At 32.8% G+C, this 24,146-nt stretch overlaps 3 protein-coding genes and 1 pseudogene across 5 annotated transcripts; 2 read left to right on the forward strand and 2 right to left on the reverse strand.

The window, feature by feature from the left end:
* Positions 1-5,175: 5,175 nt before the first annotated feature.
* On the reverse strand, positions 5,176-6,054 carry LOC107634198 (PLAT domain-containing protein 3-like). Its single transcript, XM_016337770.3, has 2 exons — positions 5,933-6,054; positions 5,176-5,781 (listed from the first exon to the last, which is right to left on the reverse strand). Exons 1-2 carry the CDS (start codon positions 6,002-6,004, stop codon positions 5,320-5,322), a joined length of 534 nt encoding a protein of 177 aa, XP_016193256.1. The 5' UTR covers positions 6,005-6,054; the 3' UTR covers positions 5,176-5,319.
* Positions 6,055-9,098: 3,044 nt separating this feature from the next.
* On the reverse strand, positions 9,099-16,045 carry ATG3 (autophagy 3 (APG3)). 3 transcript variants are annotated; one of them, XM_088508027.1, is made up of 12 exons: positions 15,667-15,995; positions 14,860-14,973; positions 13,658-13,870; positions 13,198-13,268; positions 12,854-12,970; positions 11,675-11,838; positions 11,173-11,246; positions 10,843-10,894; positions 10,523-10,588; positions 10,201-10,328; positions 9,495-9,599; positions 9,099-9,415 (listed from the first exon to the last, which is right to left on the reverse strand). In XM_088508027.1, the coding sequence occupies exons 3-11, from the start codon at positions 13,816-13,818 to the stop codon at positions 9,500-9,502; spliced, it is 933 nt and encodes a 310-aa protein (XP_088364153.1). In that variant the 5' UTR covers positions 13,819-13,870; positions 14,860-14,973; positions 15,667-15,995; the 3' UTR covers positions 9,099-9,415; positions 9,495-9,499. The 3 variants fall into 3 exon arrangements, with proteins under 3 accessions (XP_088364153.1, XP_088364152.1, XP_088364154.1); XM_088508026.1 differs by lacking the exon at positions 14,860-14,973 and having other exon boundaries at positions 15,667-16,045; XM_088508028.1 differs by lacking the exon at positions 15,667-15,995 and having other exon boundaries at positions 14,840-14,973.
* Positions 16,046-17,242: 1,197 nt separating this feature from the next.
* LOC107632559 (wall-associated receptor kinase-like 20) lies at positions 17,243-18,269 on the forward strand. The gene is made up of 2 exons (XM_016336228.3): positions 17,243-18,089; positions 18,199-18,269. Exons 1-2 carry the CDS (start codon positions 17,243-17,245, stop codon positions 18,267-18,269), a joined length of 918 nt encoding a protein of 305 aa, XP_016191714.2.
* Positions 18,270-19,712: 1,443 nt separating this feature from the next.
* Positions 19,713-20,957, forward strand: LOC107634199 (equilibrative nucleotide transporter 3 pseudogene; annotated as a pseudogene).
* The last annotated feature ends 3,189 nt before the right edge of the window (positions 20,958-24,146 follow it).

Consider the following 24,146-nt stretch of genomic DNA (forward strand, 5'->3'; position numbering starts at 1 on the left):
AACAGCATTATTAGGATCCATAGTGGATTCTGCAGCCTTGCAAAGTATTGCTTGTTGCAAACGTCGCCTGAAAGTCCTTTCAGGTTCAGGATCAAAGTCTAAGAGGGGTTCTTTGTCTCTATTCCTGCGCATACACAGACAGAAGACAAGAAAAGATGGAACTATCTACATCAGAGTGCAGAGAATTTCCAGTGAGGTAACCTGTGTAAATAATTAAAATAAAAAATACTAAATAGAATAAATAAATAAATTTCGAACTTTGTAGGAAAAATTAGGACAGAAAAATTTGAAATTAACAAGAAAAATAAACAGGAAAATTTGAAATAAAAATAACTAGGGGACACCAAACTTAATTTCAGAAATTAAGGAAACATATTAGTGCTATTATTTTATTTTTTTTCGAAAATACTAACCCAAAATTTAAATAAAAATTAAAATTAAAACACCTAATCTAAGAAATCAAACAACTAATAGTTGTTAATCACTATCAATCCCCGGCAACGACGCCAAAAACTTGGTGCGGAATTTATAACCACAAACTAACCGGCAAGTGCACCGGGTCGTACCAAGTAATACCTCAGGTGAGTGAGGGTCGATCCCACGAGGATTGGTGGCCTAAGCAACAATGGTTGATTAATTTACTTAGTTAGACAAACAGAAAATAGTATTTTGGTATTCAAAAGTATTAAACAATAATTCAGAAATTTAATAAAGCAAGCAGTAAACAGGTTGTGAAATATGTATGGAGAAACAGTTAAGGTTTCAGAGTTATCTATTTTTCGGATTGACTTTTCTTATTAATTTATTTTAATCATGCAAGATTTAATTCATGGCAAACTATATGTGACTAGACCCTAATTTCTTAGACTTTTCTAGTCTCCTCTAACTTTCATCAACTGCCAATTCCTTGGTCAATTAATTCCAATTAGGGGGTGAAGTTTAATTTTAGTTATTATGCCACAAAAATCCTAATTATCTAAATATAAGAGGATTATATGTCACGTATCCTGTTAAGTCCAGATAATTAGAATTTAGGAGAAATTATTTTCAAACTATTGTTCAAGTAAAGAGCTTTTCCAAGTTATACAGGAACTCAATTAGAAAGAGGGTCATACTTCTGTTCCACCCAAATTCATAAGATAAAGAACAAAAACAATTCTTAAATTATAAATCAGTGCATGAATTAAAATAGAAAAACAATAGAATCAATCCATACAATAGACAGAGCTCCTAACCTTAACAGTGGAAGTTTAGTTGCTCATGGTTCAGAGAGAAAATAAGAATTCTGGTAAACTGTAAATTGGGCTGAGGTGGAATGAAAAGTGGAATAATGTTGGAAATCCCCAGAAGAGAAGTTTCTTTTCCTTTTTATATCTAATCCCAATTAATTTAAAATCTATTTTCTAAAACTAAAATAATATCTTTTCCTATTTTAAAATAAAAATAAAGTTTAAATTAGAATTAATTAAATAATCAGTGTTTTTTGCATTTTCTGCACGTGGCGCATGTCACGCGTACGCGTCGATGGTCTTCTTCGCGTGTCACGCGTACGCGTCAGGTACGCACACGCGTCGCTGAGCAAATCTCCAAATCACGCGCACGCGTCAGGTATGTGCACGTGTCGCTCCTCGCTGGTCATCTCCTTTAATTCTTGTGCTGATTCCATTTGTGCAAGCTTCCTCTCCATCCTCTAAGCCATTCCTGCCCTATATAGCCTTCTTCTCTTTTTCTGCGGAAGCTCCATCAAATCCAACCGAATGCTACCTAAAATAAACAAAATTACACAAGACTCAAAGTAGCATCCATAGTGGCTAAAAGATAATTAATTCTTAATTAAACTTAACAACTTAAATGTAAATTCACTAGGAAAAGATAGGAAAGATGCTCACGCATCATTGGGTGAAATCTATTTTTAGGGATCCTAGTAACATTGCTATGGTAAACTAGACTCTAATAGCTATAATTCCTAAAGTTCACTCCCTAGAAAATTTTGAAAATTCTAGACCTATTAGTTTATGTAATATTTGCGATGAAATTGTCACTAAGATTATTACTACTAGATTAAAAATTTATATGCCTAATCTTATTTCTAACACACAATCAAGCTTTGTTCTTGGTAGAATTAGTGCAGACAATATTTTAATAGCTCAAGAAGTGGTCTATGCAATGCGCAATAAGTCCATAGCAAGGGCTTATGACTATCAAAATAAATTTTGAAAAGGCTTATGACATATTAAATTGGGTCTTTGTTATGGATACGCTAAAAGACATCGGAGTCCCTGAGAATATTATTGAAGTGATAGGATGTTGTATCTCTACTCCTATGATGAATCTTTAAGATGCATTTTCTATGATGATTTTGAGATTCCTCCTCTAGCAAATCTTCCGTTAATCATGTGTATGTGTCGTTCAGGAATTTGAGGTGGATGTTCTTGCCGTTCTCCTTCTTCATCTCTTTTTCTTTTTTCTTTGGTCGTCCGACCTCTCTACTAAGTACCTGTCTAACCGACCTTCTCTGCCTAGCTTTTTTATGATATTCTTTAAATCATAACAATCATTGATAGAATGTCAATAAATCTTGTGATATCCGCAGTATTCTGTCCGACTTCCTGCCCTTTTTGTGTTTGATTGGGCGATGAGGTGGAAGTTTCTTAGTGTGGCATATCTCCCTTAAAACATCTACAATAGAGACTCGAAGTGGAGTATAATTATGATACCTTCGAGATTTTTTCGAGTTGTATTCTTCTTTTTTCTTGGCTTCTTTCTCCTTTTTCCGAGATAGATAGGACAGGTTGGGCCTTGAAAGAGGCTCTCTTAGTTGGGAATTTTCTTTCATATTGATGAATTTTTTCGTCCGTTCTTGTACTTCGTACAAGGAAGCTGGGTGTCGCTTCGATATGGATTGAGAGAATGACCCCTTTTTAAAGTCGTTAACTAACCCCATTATTACTGCTTCAGTAGGTAAGTTTTGTATTTCTAAGCATGCTGTGTTGAATCTTTCCATGTAACCCCTGAGTGGCTCTCTGACTTCTTGTTTAACCCCTAGCAAGCTTAGAGCATGCTTCACTTTATCCTTCTGAACTGAGAATCTAGTAAGAAACTTCCTTGTCAGGTCATCAAAACAAGTTACTGACTTGGGAGATAAGTTATCGAACCACTTCATCACGGCTTTGGTCAAAGTTGTCGAGAATGCTTTGCAATGAGTTGCGTTGGAGGCATCAGCTAGGTACATCCAACTTTTGAAGTTACTGAGATGGTGTCTTGAGTTGGTCGTTTTGTCATAAAGATTCATGTCGGGTGTTTTAAAATTTCTTAGTACTCTGGTCCACATGATCTCCTCAACAAACGGATCTTCACCTCCTAGAGAAATTTTCTCCCGATCTGCTCGATTGCTCCATCTTCGGAGGTCAGCCTCCAATCTTAAGAGCTTTCCTTCCAACTCTTTTCGTCGTCGTACCTCCTTTGGCAGTTCTCGTTTTGCTTCCCATTGTCGTTCTGCTTCCAGCTCGAGTTGCTCGAATCGTCCACGATGGCCATGGACTAAGCCTAATATCTCTCATGGATAAGGAGGTTCTTCATCTTCAGGTGAATGGACCTTTGATTGGATCCGTCGTGGCTGGGGGTTCCCCGATATTCCTTCTTCGTGGGGAACATGCAATCTTTCCCGAGGTGGAGGTATTGTGAGCGTGAGGTCATCATCACGGTGGAGTTCCAGTTCTAACTCAGATGCTTAATTATGACCATCATCGTATTGATTGTCTGCCATTATCAAAGGTTGAGCTCTAGTTCCCTGGCAACGGTGCCAATGTTCCAAGAGTTACCTGAAATGGTTATTTGGGCCCGAACGTGAGGTCCAAACTCCTTGTGAGGTAGCATCCAATTTGTTCTTGTGCCGAGGTGCTGCCGTCCGAGTTCCTCATGATGAGGTAGGGATGGTACCTGCAAGAGACTCTGATACTTAAGTTAGCAAGGGTTTTAGGCAATTTTTTAGTAAATTAGAACATTAATATGCTTGAGGGGTGTCAATGTATTTATAGTAGGGTCGATAACCACCTTTTGGAGTAGTTCCACCTTTGTTGGTGGATAACTGTTCCTTTTATATTGGAAGTTTGTTAAAATCTATCTTTTAGCGGATATAGATATAGTTGTTGAGATTCGAGGAGGCAGTTACTTATTTGGATAAATAAATTGAACCTTTTGTCGTGTCCGACGTCTTAAGAGGTTGGGTAAGTTGGGAGAGGCTATATTTTTTTATGGACCTTTTATCCTTATTGGATCTGGCTTTATTTCTAGAATAGGGTATGAACAACACTTGACATATTTAATTAAACGCTGAATAAATATATTTATGAAAATCTATTAATTTAATCCATTTTCTCAATTATATAAACCATCAAAGTAATATAACCTAATGATACTAAATTGATAAATTTTCATAAATGTATTTGTTCAGTGTCTAAGTAAATATACTAGCTAAGTGTCATGTATGATGTGAATTAACGTTCCATATCACCAATCGTTTACGAAAACTACTAATTAAGTAACTGATGAACGAAAATGATTAATTTATAATCTTTTAAGGACTAATTTGATTGAAAAAATCTTTTAAAGATGAATTTAAAGAATGAGTCATCTTTTAAAAACTAATTTGACTATTAATCTTTAGGGGAAGACTCACATGCAGTTATTTTTATATGAAGTTGATAACTAAAAACTGTTAGATAATAATTTAGTCAAAGTTGTCAAATCATCTAACAGTTCTTAAATATCAATTTCACAGGCACGTGAGTTTCCACCTAATCTTTTAACATATTTCACTAAAAAGTGGTTCAATGAATCAATGAAGCTCGATCTTCGTATCAAAAATAAATAAGCATATATTTCAATTTAGATTTTATAATTATTTTTATAAAAAAATATTTTATTTTAACTATTGAATAATAGATTATAAAATTTAATTTTTATATATTATAAAAATATTATTTTTATTTAAAGTGTGATTATTTAAATAAAGATCATCACAAACATTTTCGTTAGAGTAGTTGGCAAATAAATAATGATAAAAATTCAGGGGCAAATTTACGTGAAATTAAGGATTTTCACCATAAATAATTCCTCATTACAACGCCAATAACCAAGAAGAATATCCTTTCAATTAACAATTTTCACCATGCATATGCATAAAGCATCATCACATACCACTTCTCTACAGCATGCACGAAATTGAAAACAACTAAAAGAGATCAAACATCAACTACCACAAAAGAAAATAAATCAAAAGAAAGAACGATGAATCAATGAATTGAATCATGCATCTCATCAAGCCGACGATAACTTGGCATTATTCCCGACACTGAACCTGCTGCCACGACGGGCGTATTGTGCACGGTGGCATCCGTCGAGGACGGCGGTGAGATTGTAGGGGCTGACATCATCAGCGAGCCACTGGTCAACGTAGAAGAAGGTCTGAGAGCATGATTTATGGGGGCCAGTGGTAGTAACCTCAACATAGTCGCAATACCAACCATGGTGGGAGCCAGAGCCGTCAGAGGTGAGGTTGAGGCGGCAGACCGGGGTGTCTATGCATGGGCCTCGGCCGGTGAAGGCGTCAAGATTGCCGCGCTCCAGGTAGTTATAGCCTTGGCCCATGATCCCCCAGGCCCGGAGGTTCGGGACCCGAACCTCGCGGGCCTTTACGTCACTGAGGGTGACAGTTATGTTTGCGTCTGTTCCTCCCTTTATGATGGATCCGGTTTTCACGTACATCGTGTACACACACTCCTGCTTATACGTACATACATACATACATGCATGTTGATTAGATGGATCGGAACATCAATAAGATTGTTCGTGAAGAGAGTAAAATTAAATTAAAGTATATGAATAGATAAATTTAGAAGAGAGGTGTATATGTGTGAAATTGAATACTTACATTGGAATCGCCACGGGCATCTGCAGAAAGGAAGAGAGATAGAAGAAGAAAAGAGAGGTATTGTTTCCTCATGGTCTTGTGTTAATTAGCTGTATTCAGCGACTGATCACTCTGCTTTTATGTTATTTTCTTTTTGATAGATTCAGATCGGAAAAGATGGACCATTTATAGCAATTATATACAGGGGAGACACGTTTACCATTCTACACAATAAGCACTATATTAAATTATCAATCATATATTCTCCTTTTCTTTCTTTTAAATATTAATATTATATATTTTTTAGAGGCTAATTTTTTTTATATAAAAGAAATATTTGTATTTTTGTTGAAAATAGGATTATATATGGAAAAGTATAGGGGCTAGCAACTTTATTAAATTCTGGTCAGCATGTAACCAGTAAAAAAAAGTAAATAATTCCACATTATTGGATGAAATCTCACACCATTAAAAACATAATTGATGGATATTTGATGGCTACAAATTACAAAAGTTGCTGGCCTCTAACACTCCTCTTTGGTGTAATTAGAGATGGGTGAATTTCGCAGGTGGAGAGTCAATACGGTTGGACACATTTTCTACACATTCACAATTCTGTAACTTCAAATATCAATATACAACCATAGCACCATCTTTATCTCATATTAAAAATAAGAGGAATGCTAGGAGGCCAGCAATTTTTGTAAATTGTAGCCATCAAATAGCCATCAATGATGGTTTTAATGGTGTGAGATTGGTGTGAGATTTCATTCAATGGCTCACTTTTTTTTGCTGGTTACATGCTGACCAAAATTTAATAAAGTTGCTGGCCCCTAGACTTTTCCTAAAAATAATCTGCATTTTTTAGAAGCTACCATTTATATTTTTTTAAAAAAATATTTTTCACATGATAAATAAAGGGGATTTCTATGGTGACTAAGGCATTAGTGGTTAAAGGTGACCAAAGATTAACCCACAAATAAGAGATTGACACGTGGAATGATTGATTATAATGAGAATCATTTTAAAAATATGTTTTTGTGAATTACATTAAACCAAGGAGCCATAGTTTTCACAAATTTTCAAAAAAAAATTTGTGAGCCTTCGATAATGTAGACCAAAAATGGGAAAAGCTAAATGATAAGAAAAAAAACAAGAAAAATATATATACACCGAAAAAAAAGGATAAATAAAAAACTGTGCAGTTGATAAAAATGAGAAACCAAGTAAAAAAATTAAAAAATAAGAAACTATGACATTAATTTAAAGTTTATAAAAAAATCTTATTATTTTTTGTTATTTTTAAATTTACGTAATTGAATTCTAAACCAACAAATTGAATAAAACCTCATTTAATTGTATTATATTTTGATTTTTTTAATTTTTTATTATATATTTATTAATAATTATTAATTATTTCTTTAAATAGATAATATAAGAAGGAACTAAGTTGAAAAATTAAAATCAAAATTTGTCATATTATGAAGTTTTAAGTTTATTTTTTTCTATTCAAATATTTATATTGATAATTTGGTTTCTATTATATATTAGTTATATCTCTTAATTATTTTTTTATAATTAAAATTTGTAATTGAGTATATTTTATTTTTTTAATTTAATTTTTTGATTGATTATTTTTTAAATAGATGTATACGACAAAAATAAGAGATAAGAGAGGGATATTTATTTCGATAAATATTTTTAAAATTATTTATTTTGGTAATTATTACATTTATTTAATTTATAAAAATAAGAAATCCCACAAAAATGTGGCCATTATCATTCTTTTCACTCATCATTTTTACCTAGGTTTAATTATTCTATTGGTCCCTATAATTTTATCAAATTTATAATTAAATTTTCATATATATTTTTTTCAATTAGATTTTTACATTGCTTTTAGTTTTGCAATTAGGTCATTGTCAATGTAAAAAATGTTAGAATTAACAGAATATTTTTTCACAAACTAAGATACCCATAGTATATCTTTGACCACATTTTTTCCAAAAAAATATTTCATTAATTTTAATATTTTAACGCGAAAATGACCTAATTACAAAATTAAAATTAGTATAAGAATTTAATTAAAAAATAATATAAAAATTTAATTACAAATTTAATAAAACTAAAAAAATTCAACAGACTATATAATTAAATATTTTATATATTTAAATTTTTATATTCATAACTAAATAATTAATTAATTTTTACTATATTTAGATTATATTGGTTGATTTTTTTATAAATAAAATATATAATTTATTAAGAATTTTACTATTATTGACCATGTTAACTACTCTGGTCTTTTCTTTCCAAATCTACCACGCATAACCTTTCAATTGGATATTCATCCTTGGCCACCTTAGTCACTGTTTCATTATGGCTACCACAGACGTCCCCATAAATAAATTGTTTTTACTTTTTTAAATAATTTTTTAAAAAAAGATAACTCAAAAAAAATATTTTATAAGTTCATCTAAACAATCCTTTAATAATAATAGTTATTTATGGCATATTTTTTTGTAAGGGATATTAGCAATTTCTAAAGAAGAATTTAATTTTTATATAATATGAGTATAAGGTAGTTTTATTTTTACTTTTTACATATACATGTAATACATCCAATTATTTAACGTTAGATTAATAAATATAACAACTTTTTACATTATCCGCATAAATGATTCATACATTAGAAGACAGTATAAACATTTTATACTATAAATACATCAAAATTAAATTATAAAATCCGCTAGTCCTATATTTGGTGGTGATCTTTCGTATTACTCAACTTGAATGTCATATAACTATCAAGCTATAAGTCCAAATCTAATCAGCATTTCACTACAAAAACGTACATAATAGCTTAACAAGCTCAACATTAAAGAAGTAATTCGCGTTTAAAAACCATATAACATGACACATTTTGATCTGTCATTTAACACTTTCAATTTCCAATGCATAAAGAGCACAAGCGACTAAGCAAAATCATCTACAAGTTTCGCCGCACATTTTAAGTGTGATTTACAAACAAGTGAGTAGTGACTTCTATTTGACTATCATTCTCTCTAGGTTAATTTTTGTTGGAAAATCTCATTTCTTCTATTACTGCTGACTCGAGTGGCCCTAATTGTAACTCTTGTTATCTTAATGAAATCTATGATTTTTTTTTTAAATAGAAGTTGGGGGGAACGTAACGATAAGCATTGGCTGCCATATATTTCATTATAGAGTGACGTAGAGTTAGCTATATATGTACAAAGACAGTAACCAAACCACACAAACGTGGCTGTAATTTACATGACATGTACACTTGGCAACAACAACAAGGTATAATTTACATGACATGTACACTTGGCAACAACAGCAAGGTTTATACGCAATCTGAATACATGCGCAACAAACCAACAAAACAAGATAAAAGGACCGAGTGTTTCTGCATTGGATCCAATGGGAAATCAACAATGGAGTATATTCCCCAGTTATACTTGAATGTGCTGCTACCATCTGGAAAAAAAAAAGAATATAAGAATGAAAGAAAAAAGCCATGTTATGATACTAAGGAAAACAAATAAAAATCAGTTACCTTAGTCAATTGTTGCTGGAGCTACCAAGATCAAAGTCCATTGTGTAATCATACTCAATAGTTGGAATTACAGAGGCCATAAACTTCAAGAATAAGAACAGGTACCTACACAAATACATTACTTATATTTAGTTATGCACTCCAAGGAAAAAAAAATGTGATTATACTAAGTCAGGCATTGCTAAGAGGGACCAGATCCAGAAGCGCCGTACCAAGTTCCAGTTGAAAGCTTACACAACTCACGAATTTGAATAAAAACAAGTCATTATTTATGGGAATTCAAGTCGTGTGGAGTGGTTGAAGTAAAATTAACAGGCATAAGCATACATGTTGGAATTCAATATGGCATCTCAAGCATAAAGTTGCCCCTATCTCGAGGAACATAATATAATTAACCACGGAAACTAGGAAAGGGGTAAATGATTATTGAACAACAAACAGATGCATGCTTGAGTATATGCTACAAACAATCTTTAGGCAGATTCCATAATCAAATATTCCATCACCTGAAAGCCACTAATTACATATCCGATAAATAAAAAATTGTGAAGCTAATGAGGAAACAATATTTGTATGGATGTTGTAAACAATTACAGACAATGTTGCTTTAGATTTATTAAAAGAAAAATCCAGTTTATATCACCATGTGGAAGATTTTAATTACGTTTCTATGAAAGCAATAATATCTTGGACAGAAAGGATTTACTTGTCAACTTCTGGCTCAACCCCACGTGACATCAACACATCAATGATTTTCTTCATCACTGCTCCATGTCGACATGGATGAATAGATGCATGCTTACCAGGCAAGTGAGGGTGGTCCTCAATTGTTACCTGTATATATTTCATGTTAGAACAATAACGTATTAACATAAGTTTGGCAAACTATAAATTGATAAATAGAGGGGTAAAAAACATAGGACGTATTAAGCTTAATAGTTTTACCCGTTTTGCTTCATCCAACAATAAACATCGTATTGAATTCTGATAAAATATCATTCACATAAACAATTCATGTCATATCTCACCGTTTTGCGAGCATGGTCCTGACTAACATCTTCAAGGACAAGTTCTTGTTGCAAAAGCATCCTTGACTGCAAGATGGAAAGATGGGATCATAAACCAGTGAACTAAGTTTCCAAGGTATAAAAAAGAAAAAAGATTAAGGAACTGTTATCAACCCACCCCCTGAGCCCCCAGTTCGGGATATTCAGTTATTCACATCATTTATATCCACTACTTAAAATAAGCAAACATTAGTTGTCCTGGTAGGTTCACCGTAGGCTTATAGACCAGACAAAACTAAATGAATATATATAGTTAAAAAGAGATCTTGTGGAAAACAAACCTCATCATACCCGGTAAGCCATACTCGAGGTGTTTGATAATATTTATCATACCTGCAAACAAGTCAAATAGAACTTTTCAAATTATTGTCTAAAGACTGTTTGTTTCAAATACAAAATAGGTAGTCCTTTCTATGACAGAAAGAACAAGATACAACAAAGAAAATAGGAGGAGTACAAATATGTCAGGAATAAATATCTTCCAATAGTTTGTTTTGTGTGATATGTCAGGAAAAGATACACAGTCTTCTCTGATATCACGAGTAGCAGTTTGTTCAGGAACAAAATGGCAATCAAAAAAAGTTATACTGAAAGTTTGAAACTCATCTTACGTGATACTGACGTCATAAGTTCGGGTTCGTAGAATATTATCATCATCAGGTTCATGAGCCACTAGATATGTAGACTGAAGTGTAAACAATGACAAATCACATTTCTTAAATTAGTACTAAACAAGTAAACAATGAAAGTATATAGTTCATAAAAAATAAGTAAACTAGTGGAAAATTATTTGAAATATTATATTACTATTACAAATTATGCAAATAAAAAATAAAAAGTATTAAAATGAAAAATTGAGTTAGAGCTCACATTCAGGTTGTTATTGCCTACAGCCTACCTAACATTTTAATTCCAACAAATATTGCAAGGACAGACCAGCCTGAAAAGACTCGCAACAAGCATAATATGAGAATACATCTACATATGACAGACGATACATATTTCTGTTCTCTTTCATGAGATTCAATAAACCTTCACTTTTCACTCCAAATACAGATGTATAACAGTTAGGAAACAACAATCTAGCTTCCTAGAAAGTGATACCCAACTTACAGGATCTGAAACAATGTTATCAGTTTCTTCAAACTCAGCCATATCCGGAATATCGTCTTCCTCATCACCTCCCATGTAGGATGAAATTTGCTTAATAGGTCCCTTTTTGCTGATTTCTAGGCTTTCCATGGAAGGTAAATCCTCTTCCTCGTCGGATTTGGTTTCTTGAAAGAAAGAAATAAAAAGTAATAATAAAGGTGTAAGGTATGAGCATCAGCGAATGGGATTAGAACCAAATCACAATATACTCATATAGAATAGAAGCTCTTGTTTTGCTACTCCCACAAGTTTGGGAGTTATGCTAGTCCTGTATAAAAAAGTATTATAAACAGATACATTATTCATGCTCACAACCATAGGACGGATCTTATTTCAATTTCAGTTGTAATTATTTCAATTCTGGTTAGTAGCTTGAAATTTTATTTGAAATTTTGGAGATTTCAATATGTTGCAAATAAATCCTTAGGTCTTTCTTGGGTGGAGGTGAGCTAGCCACACTGGACTCAAGGGAAAAACAGTTGCTGAGACCTTAATACCTGTCTACCTGGACATTTGCTGGTATCCCACTCACAAGTGGGAAGAACTTAATTCAAATATGGAAATCCCGTCAAGGTTTTTTTTTTTTTTTTTGTTGTGGTGGGTTGGGGGGGAGGGGAGCAGTTTCAAGGTGGAAAACAGATTATTAAAGGATTTGATTGGCCAACTCAATATATGTTTATGTCAGTATGTCAATGGAGCAACTTGATCATTCACTCTCTTTTTCGTCAAAAGGAGGAGCAGAATTGGGGAATTCAACAAAACACAGAAACAACATCTGGTCACAACAATGAGCACAGATTGAAGCATAGATAATGAGGGAGGAAAAAATTTGTAAGAGTCTGTTTTAGGGAAAGAAAGGTGGAAGTTTATGATTAAATGGGGGTTGTGGCACACCCAGAAGCTCGAGATGAGAGTCTGACATTGACACCGATCTGCGATGCTGTTGCCTCACCACTTGCATTTAATGAACATAATACTAACTTACTTTGGGAAAAGCCTATATTTGTAAAAAGCAAATACTACGAAACCATTATTGCACTAAGATTGTGGGGGTTATTTTAGGTAGTGGACTAACCTAACCCCAAGCTTGTACGGCAATGTAACACAACCCTAGAATAATGCCCCCAACAACATACATACCTTTAGGTTTTCCATGAGTTGCTAGCCATCCATCATTTTCTTCATCATCAAGTAGAACTTCTCCTCCAGCCGCTTCGTATTCTTCTTCAACAGATGCAGCTCTCCGCAAACAAGGCACTGTCAAGTGTTAAGCAACCTCATAAACCAGCATTAATGAGGACAGCCATAGTTACTTGTTTAAGACCACAATAACAAATTCAGGAGAACCTCAGGGAAATACAGGTATCATAATTTTCTAGCTTTAAGGACAGAAAGAACAACATAACACAGTTCAAACTAGACTGAAGATAACAAGAACAAAGAAGATGTATGACATACAAATACATCCCAAGCTCGACTCTTACCATTCCTAGTAATTAAGAATTGTTTATCCGCTGGCAAATATGACTTCCTTTTGCTTGGCTCACCTGATTCCCTATTATGCAATGGGAAAACAGAACATTAACAATTAATGAGGGCACAAAAAGAAGGACATCTTAATTTTGAGCTTTAGCAATTGCCATAACACAAATGAATGAAAATTTTCAATGCTTGCTAGTACTTAATATATGTACATGATTCAAATCATCCCCGAAAGTCCCATATGACCCCAAACCCTTTGTTACAAGGACCGAAGCTATATAACTTGATCGAAATCCTTCTGAGAGGTAAAATTTTGAGGCTTGAAAGCAGATTTAAAAAAATATATATTTTGGAAATAACAAATAGCTATTAGAGGAACGAAAACATCGTGTAACAGGGACCCTAACTAAGAAAGATGAAATCTTTGGGATGAAAAAAAAAAAAGAAAGGGGGAAAATTTACCAGGACCAAGTGGGGCATTTGGCAACGAGATTGTCGCCGGCAATGACGAACTCGGAGACACTGAGAACTCCTTTCTCTTTGAAGGCTGAGACGGTTCGAGCGCTCGTGATCCTCTCTACTGTGCCCTTGAAAGCTTCGTGAATCTTCTGAGACAAAACCATCCTCTTCTCTTATGAAGAAGTTGAATGCAGAAATGCAGACTTAGATTGCAGACTGCAGAGGAGGAAGAGGAATTGGATTATACGAATGAGAGAAAAAGTTTTGGACTTCCTCTCTCAGTTTTTTTCCCTTTTTTTTTTTCCTTTTTCGTTTTTTGCTTGTAAACACGGTCACCTTGTCAATAAAAACAATAACTATTGGGGTTTGTGGATTTGCATTTTAAGGTTGAGAGAACCGGACCAATCAACGAACCGGTATAGCAACTGGTTCAATGATTCAGAAGTTCAACCGAAATTCAACCAGAATTCAACCGATTTAATTAAATATGAAATAAAATTATTAAAAATTTAATATATACTTTTAAATATTTAAATTTAATATTTTTTAAATTGATAAAATTTAAAATTTTATAATTTTATATAATAAATTATCCATTAAAAATTCAGAAACAATTTTAAAAATCAACATTTATAACTAACAAAAATCAAAATGCATATAATACCACTAATAGTTATTCCAATTTCATAAAAATAGTAATAAAAATATAACAACAGCATAAACAATGCATTGAAACACTGCACCATAACACTATCAACTTAAAATCAGAAAAATCAATATAATAAATTATCCATTAAAAATTCAGAAACAATTTTAAAAATCAACATTTATAACTAACAAAAATCAAAATGCATATAATACCACTAATAGTTATTCCAATTTCATAAAAATAGTAATAAAAATATAACAACAGCATAAACAATGCATTGAAACACTGCACCATAACACTATCAACTTAAAATCAGAAAAATCAATAACCCAGTATCAACAACATAGAAAAAAAAAATCAATCTTACAATTTCAAGAAATCACTGAAAAAGATTAAATAAACAAAGACCAATCAAAATATTCAAAACTCAAAACGGGCTAAGAAATCCAATTAACCAACTTGAAACAACAAAAACCTGAAAAGAGAATCTGAAATTCCAATATCCATAAAATTAATTCAGAATCCGATGTCCATACAATTAACTCAGAATCCATACAATTAACGCAAGTGAGATCATTCATCTCTCGTGATTGAAGGAATGCAACTTGAACTCCTTGCAATGGCTCATTTCTTTAGTCCATTTTATTCTTCTTCAGCATAGCTTTCATGACTTCAGCTTGGAACAAAACAGGAAAAGCAATAGCATACTTGATGAACCTAAGCGTTCATGTAATAGAAAAGAACAAAAGCAATACCATACTTCCAATCAAGTATTCAACAAAAGCCTTCCAATCAAATATTCAACAACACAAACCCAGAATCCAAAAATAGAAAACTCAGCATCAAAAGTCAGGAAATCCAAAAACAGACAAACTAAGCATATAAGCAAGATTCAGAATCATATAAGCAACAACCCAACTCAAAACAGAAAAATCCAAACTCAGCATCCAAACTAAATTCAGGTTCTGAACTCAAATCTGCCCTAAATTATTATTATTGAACTTATATAGCAAAATTCAAAATTCAAAATTCAGAATTCTAACATTGAATTTACATTAAATTTATTCAAAATTACAGAACCTTTAATCCATATCCATATAATTAACAAAATAAAAAAAAAATTGAAAAGCAGAACAAGAACTCAGAAGAAAAACTGAAAAAACTCTGCATCTGAAGCTCTAAACTGAAATCTGCCCTAAATTCCTCACTGAATAAAAAATCAATGGAAAACAAAAACCAAAAACCCATGAACTCAATAACATCAGCAAGTCAGCAACCCAGTTCATACCGTTTTGTCACCAAACGTCCAAACCAAATAAACAAAATTCATTGAAAAACAAAGATGTTATGTTAGAGTACTCACCGCGGAAGAGCACAGAAGGCCAGACGACGACGACCAGATGCCCGACGACGACCAGACAACGCCGACGACCAGGATGACAAGCCGACGACCAGACAACGCCGACGACCAGACGCTTCGGAGTTCAGAGATCAAGACAACGACGCCGTTGATAACTGCCTCGCCGCGACGGTGACGCTTCGATCCGGCGTTTGTTGGAGGTGACGGTGGCGTTTGTTGGAGCCTTGGAGGTGACTGTCTTCGAAGAGGAAATTAGGGTTGGGACTTGGGACTCTTCGAAGAGGAGAAGGGGGCTCACTCAGCAGCGTTCAATTTCATTCAGGAACAGCCCCTTTTTCTTTTTCTTTTTTTTTTGTTAAAAGGCGTCAAAACGACGCCGTTTGGTGGCTGGGTGGGAAAACCAACGCTTAATAAAATCCGGCCAATTCGGCCGGTTTGACAGTTAACCACCGGTTCGACCGGTTTTTCACTGGTTTTATTTCCTTATTTGTATATAATAATAATAATAATAATAATAATAATAATGGTTCAACAATTTGAGAATTAACCAAAATTAAAGCTATATTCTTTTATCTATTTCAATTCATAACAAAATTTAATTTTTATTTATATAAGTGTTCTAACAAAATCCTTTAAATAAAGCATGTAACTCAATTTAATTTTCGTTCTTTGTTTTGGTTTTTTTTTTTTTTTTTGAAATTTTGTTAGCACATGCCTGTCAATAATATAATAAAATTTTTTTATAAATATATTATATATACATTAAAACTTTATTAAGTATTTCAGAATATCTGTTAATGATATTTTTTTAGAAGTATAAATAGTATAAATAATATTTAAAATTAGACAAAATTATACTTATTTTAAGTCAGTATTGCATCCAACTCTATTTATGGTTTAACCTTGATTAAATAGTCAAATAAAATATTTTAACATTAACTAAAATTGACCCAAAATATTATGAATTAAAAAGATTGAAAGAACTTATTTAATACATTAATTCACATTCTCATTTTTCATTGTCATTGTCATTTATCACTACTTATAAAAGTATGGTAATTATTATTAAAGTTATTGAGCCTATTTTTCCTACAACGACAATTTATGATTGTAATATTTTTTTTCAAAAGTTGTTAAACTATAAATTAACTTTTCTTTACTATATCAATAATTTCTCACGAAAACTTTTATTAATTTTTTATAATTTTAAAATGATAAATACAAATTTATTTAACTTCCTATTTTTATAACATTAGAGAAACATTAAAAAATTCATTAGTTATAATATAATTACTAAAAGTTTCTTTGTTCCACCGGATATTATTGAAGAAAATTATTTTCTACCTAGTGATAACAATTTGATAAGCAAATTAAAAGGGAGTGACCTTATTTATTTAAAAACGGCATTATATTTTTTCTAAATATATAATAATATTATTATTAAATAATATTTATCATTTAATGCTGAAAGTCAAAGTCCTCAGTATTGAACGCAATAAATATATAGCAATAATAAGAAACAAAATAAAATAAAATAAAATAGCAAAAACCATAATTGGCGCGATATATAGTAGTAACCATGACGTTAATGCATGATGCATTCCATTCAATTTGTTCTCTCTTCATTCACCGCGCAACAATGGAGGCCACCCCAACAAACCTCATCCTCTTCCTTCTACCATCCATTCTTTTCATCTCACGTGCTCCTCATGTGACACCAGCCACCCCATGCCCCCCATGCGGCAACACCACCGTCCCATTCCCGCTAAGCACCACCCCAACCTGTGGTGATTCCGCCTACAAAATCCGTTGCACCACCAACACCCTCGTCTTCGACACGCTCAACAACTCCTACCCGATCGAGTCCATAAACCCTAAGTCCCAGCGTCTCGTGATTCGTCCCGCACCGCTCGTGCCGAACACGTGCATCACCACCGACAAGATTCACCAAGGGATCCAACTCAACAACACTCTCCCTTTCAACATCACAAGCTCCAACACCATTGTTTACCTCAATTGCACCCAAGCGCTTCTTATGTCGCCGCTTAACTGCTCCTCCTCCAGCCTCTGCCATACCTACATCAACGCCACCGCCTCCGCCTCCGTTTGTAATAACGGACTGCTTTGTTGCACGTTCCGTACCGGCGGGTCCACTACCTCCTACCAGATTCGGGTTAGGGATGTTGGTTGCAGTGCCTATTCGAGTTTTGTGAACTTAAACCCGGATCTTCCGGTGAACCGGTGGCCCCAACCCGGTTTGGAGATCCAGTGGTTGTTGCCCAGGGAAACGGTTTGCACATCGCAGAAGGATTGTGATTCTGCCACGTCGGCGTGTGGACTAGATCCTAGCTCTGGGAGTGGGATCAAGAGGTGCTTTTGCATCAATGATCTTGTGTGGGATCCCATTGATGGGGTCTGCACGAAAAGTAAGTTGAACTGGTATAGAATTGTTGTTTTTTGTTTTTGATTTGTTCTTCTTTTTTCGAATTATTTCTCATGTGGAAAAAATATTTTCGTTGGTGTTGACTTGTGCAGAGACTACTTCTCACGATCCGAATGGCAATGGCAGAAATAGATCAGAACAAGTAGCAGCACATATTGTATAACTAAACGGGAAATTCTTCACGTGATATGTTAATAATTAAAAATCGTTATATGAATAATTAAAGATTATGTAATAATATTTTTATTTTTAATTTTATATTAAAATAATTATATGTGACTCTTTCCTGTTATTAAAAGTAGAGAATCAGTTCCACACTCTAATGTGAGAACAGATCAGAGTCTATTTTCCATTCTTTTTTAAAAGGGGAGTGTTAGGAAACAATGAAAATTTTGAACAATATGAATAACTACCAATCAAATAAAAATACACTATACTCTAATTTAATGTTATTAATTAAATTTATTCTTTTAACCCTATTAATTCCTATTGTTTACACATTATTCAAAAATTTTGTTAGTTACATGAACTTTTCCTTTTTAAAATGTGATAGGGCTCAAAGTGTTTGAGCTAATAGCTATCTTGAGAATAATAAGATTAGATAATGATGTTTTACTAGTGGATTAATAATCATCTTTAACTATCTTCCGTCAAAATTAGTGAAAGAAAACTTCATTTTCTTTTATTGAGCTTTGGTGAATTTGGCGTCACGGTAACTAACAAATTTTTAACATTCAAAATGTTCGATCAGATTATAAGGTTGCTTTTAATTTTAGAAAACTTGTGCATGATTTTTACAAGTTTAGACATCTTCATCGTACTCAAAACGTGATCTTGTTTAGGTTATATTAAATTATTCTTTCACTTTAGTCCATAACAACAATAAAAAAGTTTCGTTATATTAAATTATTTTTTCACTTTAGTCCATAACAATAATAAAAAAGTCTCGTGACCTATAAATTCAGCTCAATAGAATATATAAATTCAATTACAATTTTAGTCTTTATTATTTTATTTTGTGCTTGTTTGAGCGTCATTATTTTGATAAAAAAAATATCTTTTTTTAATAAAAAAATCTTTTTTTTATTTTTTAGTGTGTTTGACAAATTTCTAGTAGTAAAAGTAAAAACACTAAAAAAATAAAAAAATAAAAACATCTTTTTTGAGAAGCTGTAATTTACATTTTTTTAAAAGATCTTTTTTATTTAAAAAAGATGTTTTTCATGTAATAAATAAACAAAAAAGTATTTTTATATTATTATACTCAAACATAATTGATAGATAAAAAAATGTTTTTGCATGAAATACCCAAACATAAAATTACTTCTACATCTTTTAAAAAAAGATAACTCAAAAAAAGATTTTTTTTCTAAAAACTCACCCAAACAAGCCTTTTATATTTATGTTATCTTCTTATTTTATCTTATCTTTATCTTTTATCTTTTTTTTGAACAATGCTCTATATATATTTAGTTTTACCTTCATAATACAATTCAATTCAATCAATCAACAATCAATAGCACTCATTTTTTATTGTATCTGACTATCTGTGCTCTCAACTAGGATCATATAGCACACCAAGCTAGGTTAAAAGTAAGTATCTGAGGCAGCCATGGTTACCGCAGATCCTCCAACGAGACTTGAGGGAAAGTATACAGCAATAGCAGTGTGTTGGCTTCTTGGAAATGGATGTCTTTTCGCATGGAACAGTATGCTCACAATAACAGATTACTACTCTATCTTGTTTCCGAGATACCACCCCTCAAGAGTTCTTACTCTTGTATACCAGCCATTTGCAGTTGGAACGATTGCAACACTTGCCTACAACGAAGAAAGAATAAACACAAGATTTCGGAACCTATTTGGATACATTCTTTTCTTCGTAGCCACTCTTTTGGTGTTAGTTATAGATTTAGCAACATCTGGTAAAGGAGGAATTGGAACTTTCATTGGTATATGTGCAGTAAGTGGTGCATTTGGAATAGCAGATGCTCATGTCCAAGGTGGAATGGTGGGAGACCTTTCATATATGCATCCTGAATTGCTTCAGTCTTTCCTTGCTGGTGGAGCAGCATCAGGTGCATTAACTTCTGCTTTGAGGTTAGTTACAAAAGCTGCATTTGAGAACTCCAAAGATGGTCTTCGCAAAGGAGCACTTCTGTTCTTTGCCATAACAACATTCTTTGAGCTTCTTTGTGTCCTTCTCTATGCATTTGTGTTTCCCAAAGTACCAATTGTGAAGTATTATCGATCAAAAGCAGCATCAGAAGGAGCAAAAACTGTTTCAGCTGATCTTGCAGCCGCTGGCATCCAGACCTCATCTGACAATGAAGATGTAAAGAAACAAGAGCGCAAAGGAAAGAAGCAATTGTTAATGGAGAACATTGATTATGCAATTGATTTGTTCCTCATATATTCTCTAACACTCTCTATCTTCCCTGGATTCTTGTCAGAAGACACTGGAAAACATAGTTTGGGCGATTGGTATGCTCTTGTTTTGATTGCCATGTACAATGCGTGTGACTTAATCGGAAGATACATTCCCCTAGTGAAATGCATTAAAATGGAGTCTCGAAAGTTGCTCACGACAACAATAGTTAGTCGTATCTTACTTATACCGGCATTTTATTTCACTGCAAAGTATGGTGACCAAGGTTGGATGATGTTGTTGACATCTTTCTTGGGATTATCCAATGGTTATCTCACTGTCTGTGTTCTTACTAGTGCACCCAAAGGTTACAAGGGACCAGAGCAAAATGCCTTGGGAAACATATTGGTGTCGTTTCTTCTTGCAGGCATTTTTGCTGGCGTAACACTTGATTGGTTGTGGTTAATAGGTAAAGGCTGGTGAGATTTTCACTAAGCCAACTAGGGGAATTGTCAAGCCATTATTAATTTATTAAATAGGACTCATTTTTTATATTTTTTTAGCATTAGACATGATTAAGATTGTTTTTTTTTTATTATTTTAGAGTTAGATAGAGTAAATATTTATGTATAGTTATCTAGTAATTTTTAATTGAATTTATGTATTCTATTGAATTGAATTTGTGAATCACAAAATTTCTTTATTGTTGTCATGGATTAAGGTGGAAGAGTAGTTTAATAGACTACTCTTTATACAGACATGGTAAAAGTTAATTGCGACGCTATCATCTTCTAGAACCTTAATTTTACCGGTTTTGGTGGTGTGTTTCGAACAAAAATGATTCTTGGATAAAGAATTGTTGTGACTCTCTTTTAATTTGAAATATTTTTTAGAATGAATTCTTTACTATTTGAAGGGGATTTGTTCTTGTTTGAGAGAGTATATGCAAGTCGGTCATTATTAAAATCGACTCCATAGATATTTCTTTATTGTTTTAATTTGATTCTCAGCAGCCATTTTGTTAGGACGGTGATTTGGCAATGAAGATCAGAGAACTGTTAAGTCTTAATTGGGCGGTTCAATTTTCTGTTAGCGAAGAGAGAAATGTGAGATGGAGCAGAATTCATCGAGTGGTTGGAGCCTTGATTGGAGTTGCGCGATGTTCTTTGCATTGCTGTGACCTTGTTTTGCTCTTTTGTTACTAAATTTTTTGTTGTTGTTTCTGAGTCTGCGTTTCTTGTTTTTCAGTATGGTAAAAATTTTACTTTTAAAAATAATTTATAAAAGCTAATTTTTAAAAGATAATTTTTTAAAAATGAAAACATATGTGTTTAATAAATTAAATTAAAAATAATTTTTAATAAGCATAAATAATAACAAGAACTAATTTTTAAAATTTAAAAATATTATAATAAATATTAATATAAGAATTGAATTTTAAATATTAATTAATATATAAAATTATATTAAATATTTTAATTTTGATAAATACAAGTCAATTTTTAAAAAAGTTTCTCATAAATACTTTAAAAAAAAGACAAATATATTTTCAAAAAATTTTACCAAATCAAACTTTACAAAGTTGATAATGTCCAATGTGATTGAAGTCACAATTCGTATTGAGATTTCCATGCAACAATTGACACATTCTGTCTAAGAATAACAAAAAAGCCCATTAACAAGAAAAATGTGGCATCACTCATTTGAATATTTGAGATTGCTTATTACGTGCTAATAAGTAATTTTGTTGAATCTTTTACTGCAGTTTTTTTTTACTATTTTGAATAATAAAAATTAATTTCAAAAATAGGTTTATTAATTATTTATTTATTTCAAACACTGTATCAAACAAATTCAGTCCAGCAAAAGATCCAGAATTAGCCCACATCACCGTAATAATTCATCTCCACAAAACATCAAACAAAAACAAATGTTGCATTGGAATGATTTGGAATGATGCAGCATTCTTTAATGAAGAGTTCCTTACCATTCAGGTTAATTAGCATAAATGTTGCTCTTTTATGAAATGTTGTAACTTCTTGTTAATTAGCATAAGATTGGGCCTTCCTTGTTTTTACTATTCAGGTTTGAGGGGTCCAATTACAAATGCCACCTACCTCCTTTCTAATCCCACAGTTTCCATTTCTCAAGAGTTAGTAACTGCAACCTCAAAACACCCACTACTTTCAACTGCATACATTAGAGAAAAAAGAGAGAAAAAATGACAAAGAAAAGCTCAGTGCTGCATTCAAAACTCCAAGAACTCTCATCCATACTGGATGATCTGTTGCTGCATGCCCCTGATCAGACACAGTCCCATGAATCTCTCTCCAAAGACATAAAGAACAAGATTGCTTTCATTCGGAAATTGTTATCTGCTGAAGTTGCTTCCAATTCTCAATCACCATTGTCATTAAGTCCCCACCATCTGCACCACATTTCCGAGAGACTTGCCTCCTTGGAGAAAGCCTTTCATGCATGGAACACTCATCAGACACTGTCCCCTGAAGACATCAACATCGACAATGATTCTACCTGCTCTTGCTCCAATGACGACGGAGAAGAAGAAGAAGAAGAAGAAGAAGAAGAAGAAGAGGTTTTTCATGATGATGTTGGCGACACTGACAAGGATATGGTGGAATTTCATGATGAGAGGGAGATAACAAAGGTTGGATTTGATAGGATCGCATCTTTTGCTAATTATGAAGATGCTAAGGAATTTTTTGAAGGTTTTTCTGGGTTGAGGGTTGAGAGAAAAGAATTGGGAAGTAAGGAAGAAACAAGAAGAGGAGGCAATAGTGCATGTTATGCAAAAGCTTATGGGTTTGTGTTAGGGATGTTCTTGATGGGATTCATCATTCTTATTTTCTGTGGCTGTTTTGATCCTTCTGTGGAGCAACATGGTTTTGCAGCCCTTCCAACTTAGCCAACTTCAATGGTATTCACATGAATTCTGTTGCATATAACTTACTTTTAGGATCTACTAGACTTGTCTTCTAATCAATGATTTTGTAATTTGGATTATCTTTTAAACTTTGCTAGCACGGAACATGTCACAGAACTCAGAAGCACAACTGGCATCAGTTTAATAAACTTATTAAATTGAAACAACTAATCAACCATATAATAGCCCTTGGATTGTGACTAAAATTTAAACTTAACTGTATTAACATCATGTTAAAGTCATTTTGAAATTCTTTTATGCTGCATTGCAATTTATATTATAGTTATTTCATTTTGATGCCTATTTTTGATGTAACGTGCTGCATTTTGTTTAATCATAGTGTACGAGGTTGTTTCTACCCTGGACTAAAAGGGTGTTGGCTATAAAATTTTATTTGTTTTTTCAATTTGACTCTGTCAAAAGTAGGAAGGAGCAATAGTTAATTTATTTGGGTTGAAAATTTTCTACACCATCAAAATATCTTTTGATAGCTTTTTTTTCTCCCACCATAATTTTTGTTGTGTCTTAAGATTTATAAATAGGTAGTTTCTATTATGCTTAAGAATTAAGATCATGGTATTTATGATAATTATAATTGAGTTATAATTTAAAAGTGTCATTAAAATTTTATAACTCAGAAATAACAAAATATATATACTTTTTTTCTATTTCGTTCAAGGAGATGCGATGAATAAAAAACATTGAACTTATTCAGGTTTTCACGTCAT

The sequence above is a fragment of the Arachis ipaensis genome, chromosome B3 (genome assembly GCF_059453495.1).
Source record: "Arachis ipaensis isolate K30076 ecotype BB chromosome B3, ASM5945349v1, whole genome shotgun sequence".
Classification (NCBI taxonomy): domain Eukaryota; kingdom Viridiplantae; phylum Streptophyta; class Magnoliopsida; order Fabales; family Fabaceae; genus Arachis; species Arachis ipaensis.

Bases quoted from the DNA above. Each gene is read 5' to 3' on its own strand.
- LOC107634198 (XM_016337770.3), bottom strand. From the start codon at position 6,004: ATGAGGAAACAATACCTCTCTTTTCTTCTTCTATCTCTCTTCCTTTCT. The intron at 5,782-5,932 runs GTAAGTATTCAA...ACGTATAAGCAG, and splicing joins ATGCCCGTGGCGATTCCAAT to GAGTGTGTGTACACGATGTA.
- ATG3 (XM_088508026.1), bottom strand. From the start codon at position 13,818: ATGGTTTTGTCTCAGAAGATTCACGAAGCTTTCAAGGGCACAGTAGAG. The intron at 12,971-13,197 runs GTAAGAGTCGAG...AACACTTGACAG, and splicing joins ATTCTTAATTACTAGGAATG to TGCCTTGTTTGCGGAGAGCT. The intron at 10,589-10,842 runs GTTTGTTTTCCA...TCCATCTTGCAG, and splicing joins GGCTTACCGGGTATGATGAG to TCAAGGATGCTTTTGCAACA.
- LOC107632559 (XM_016336228.3), top strand. From the start codon at position 17,243: ATGACGTTAATGCATGATGCATTCCATTCAATTTGTTCTCTCTTCATT. The intron at 18,090-18,198 runs GTAAGTTGAACT...TGACTTGTGCAG, and splicing joins TGATGGGGTCTGCACGAAAA to AGACTACTTCTCACGATCCG.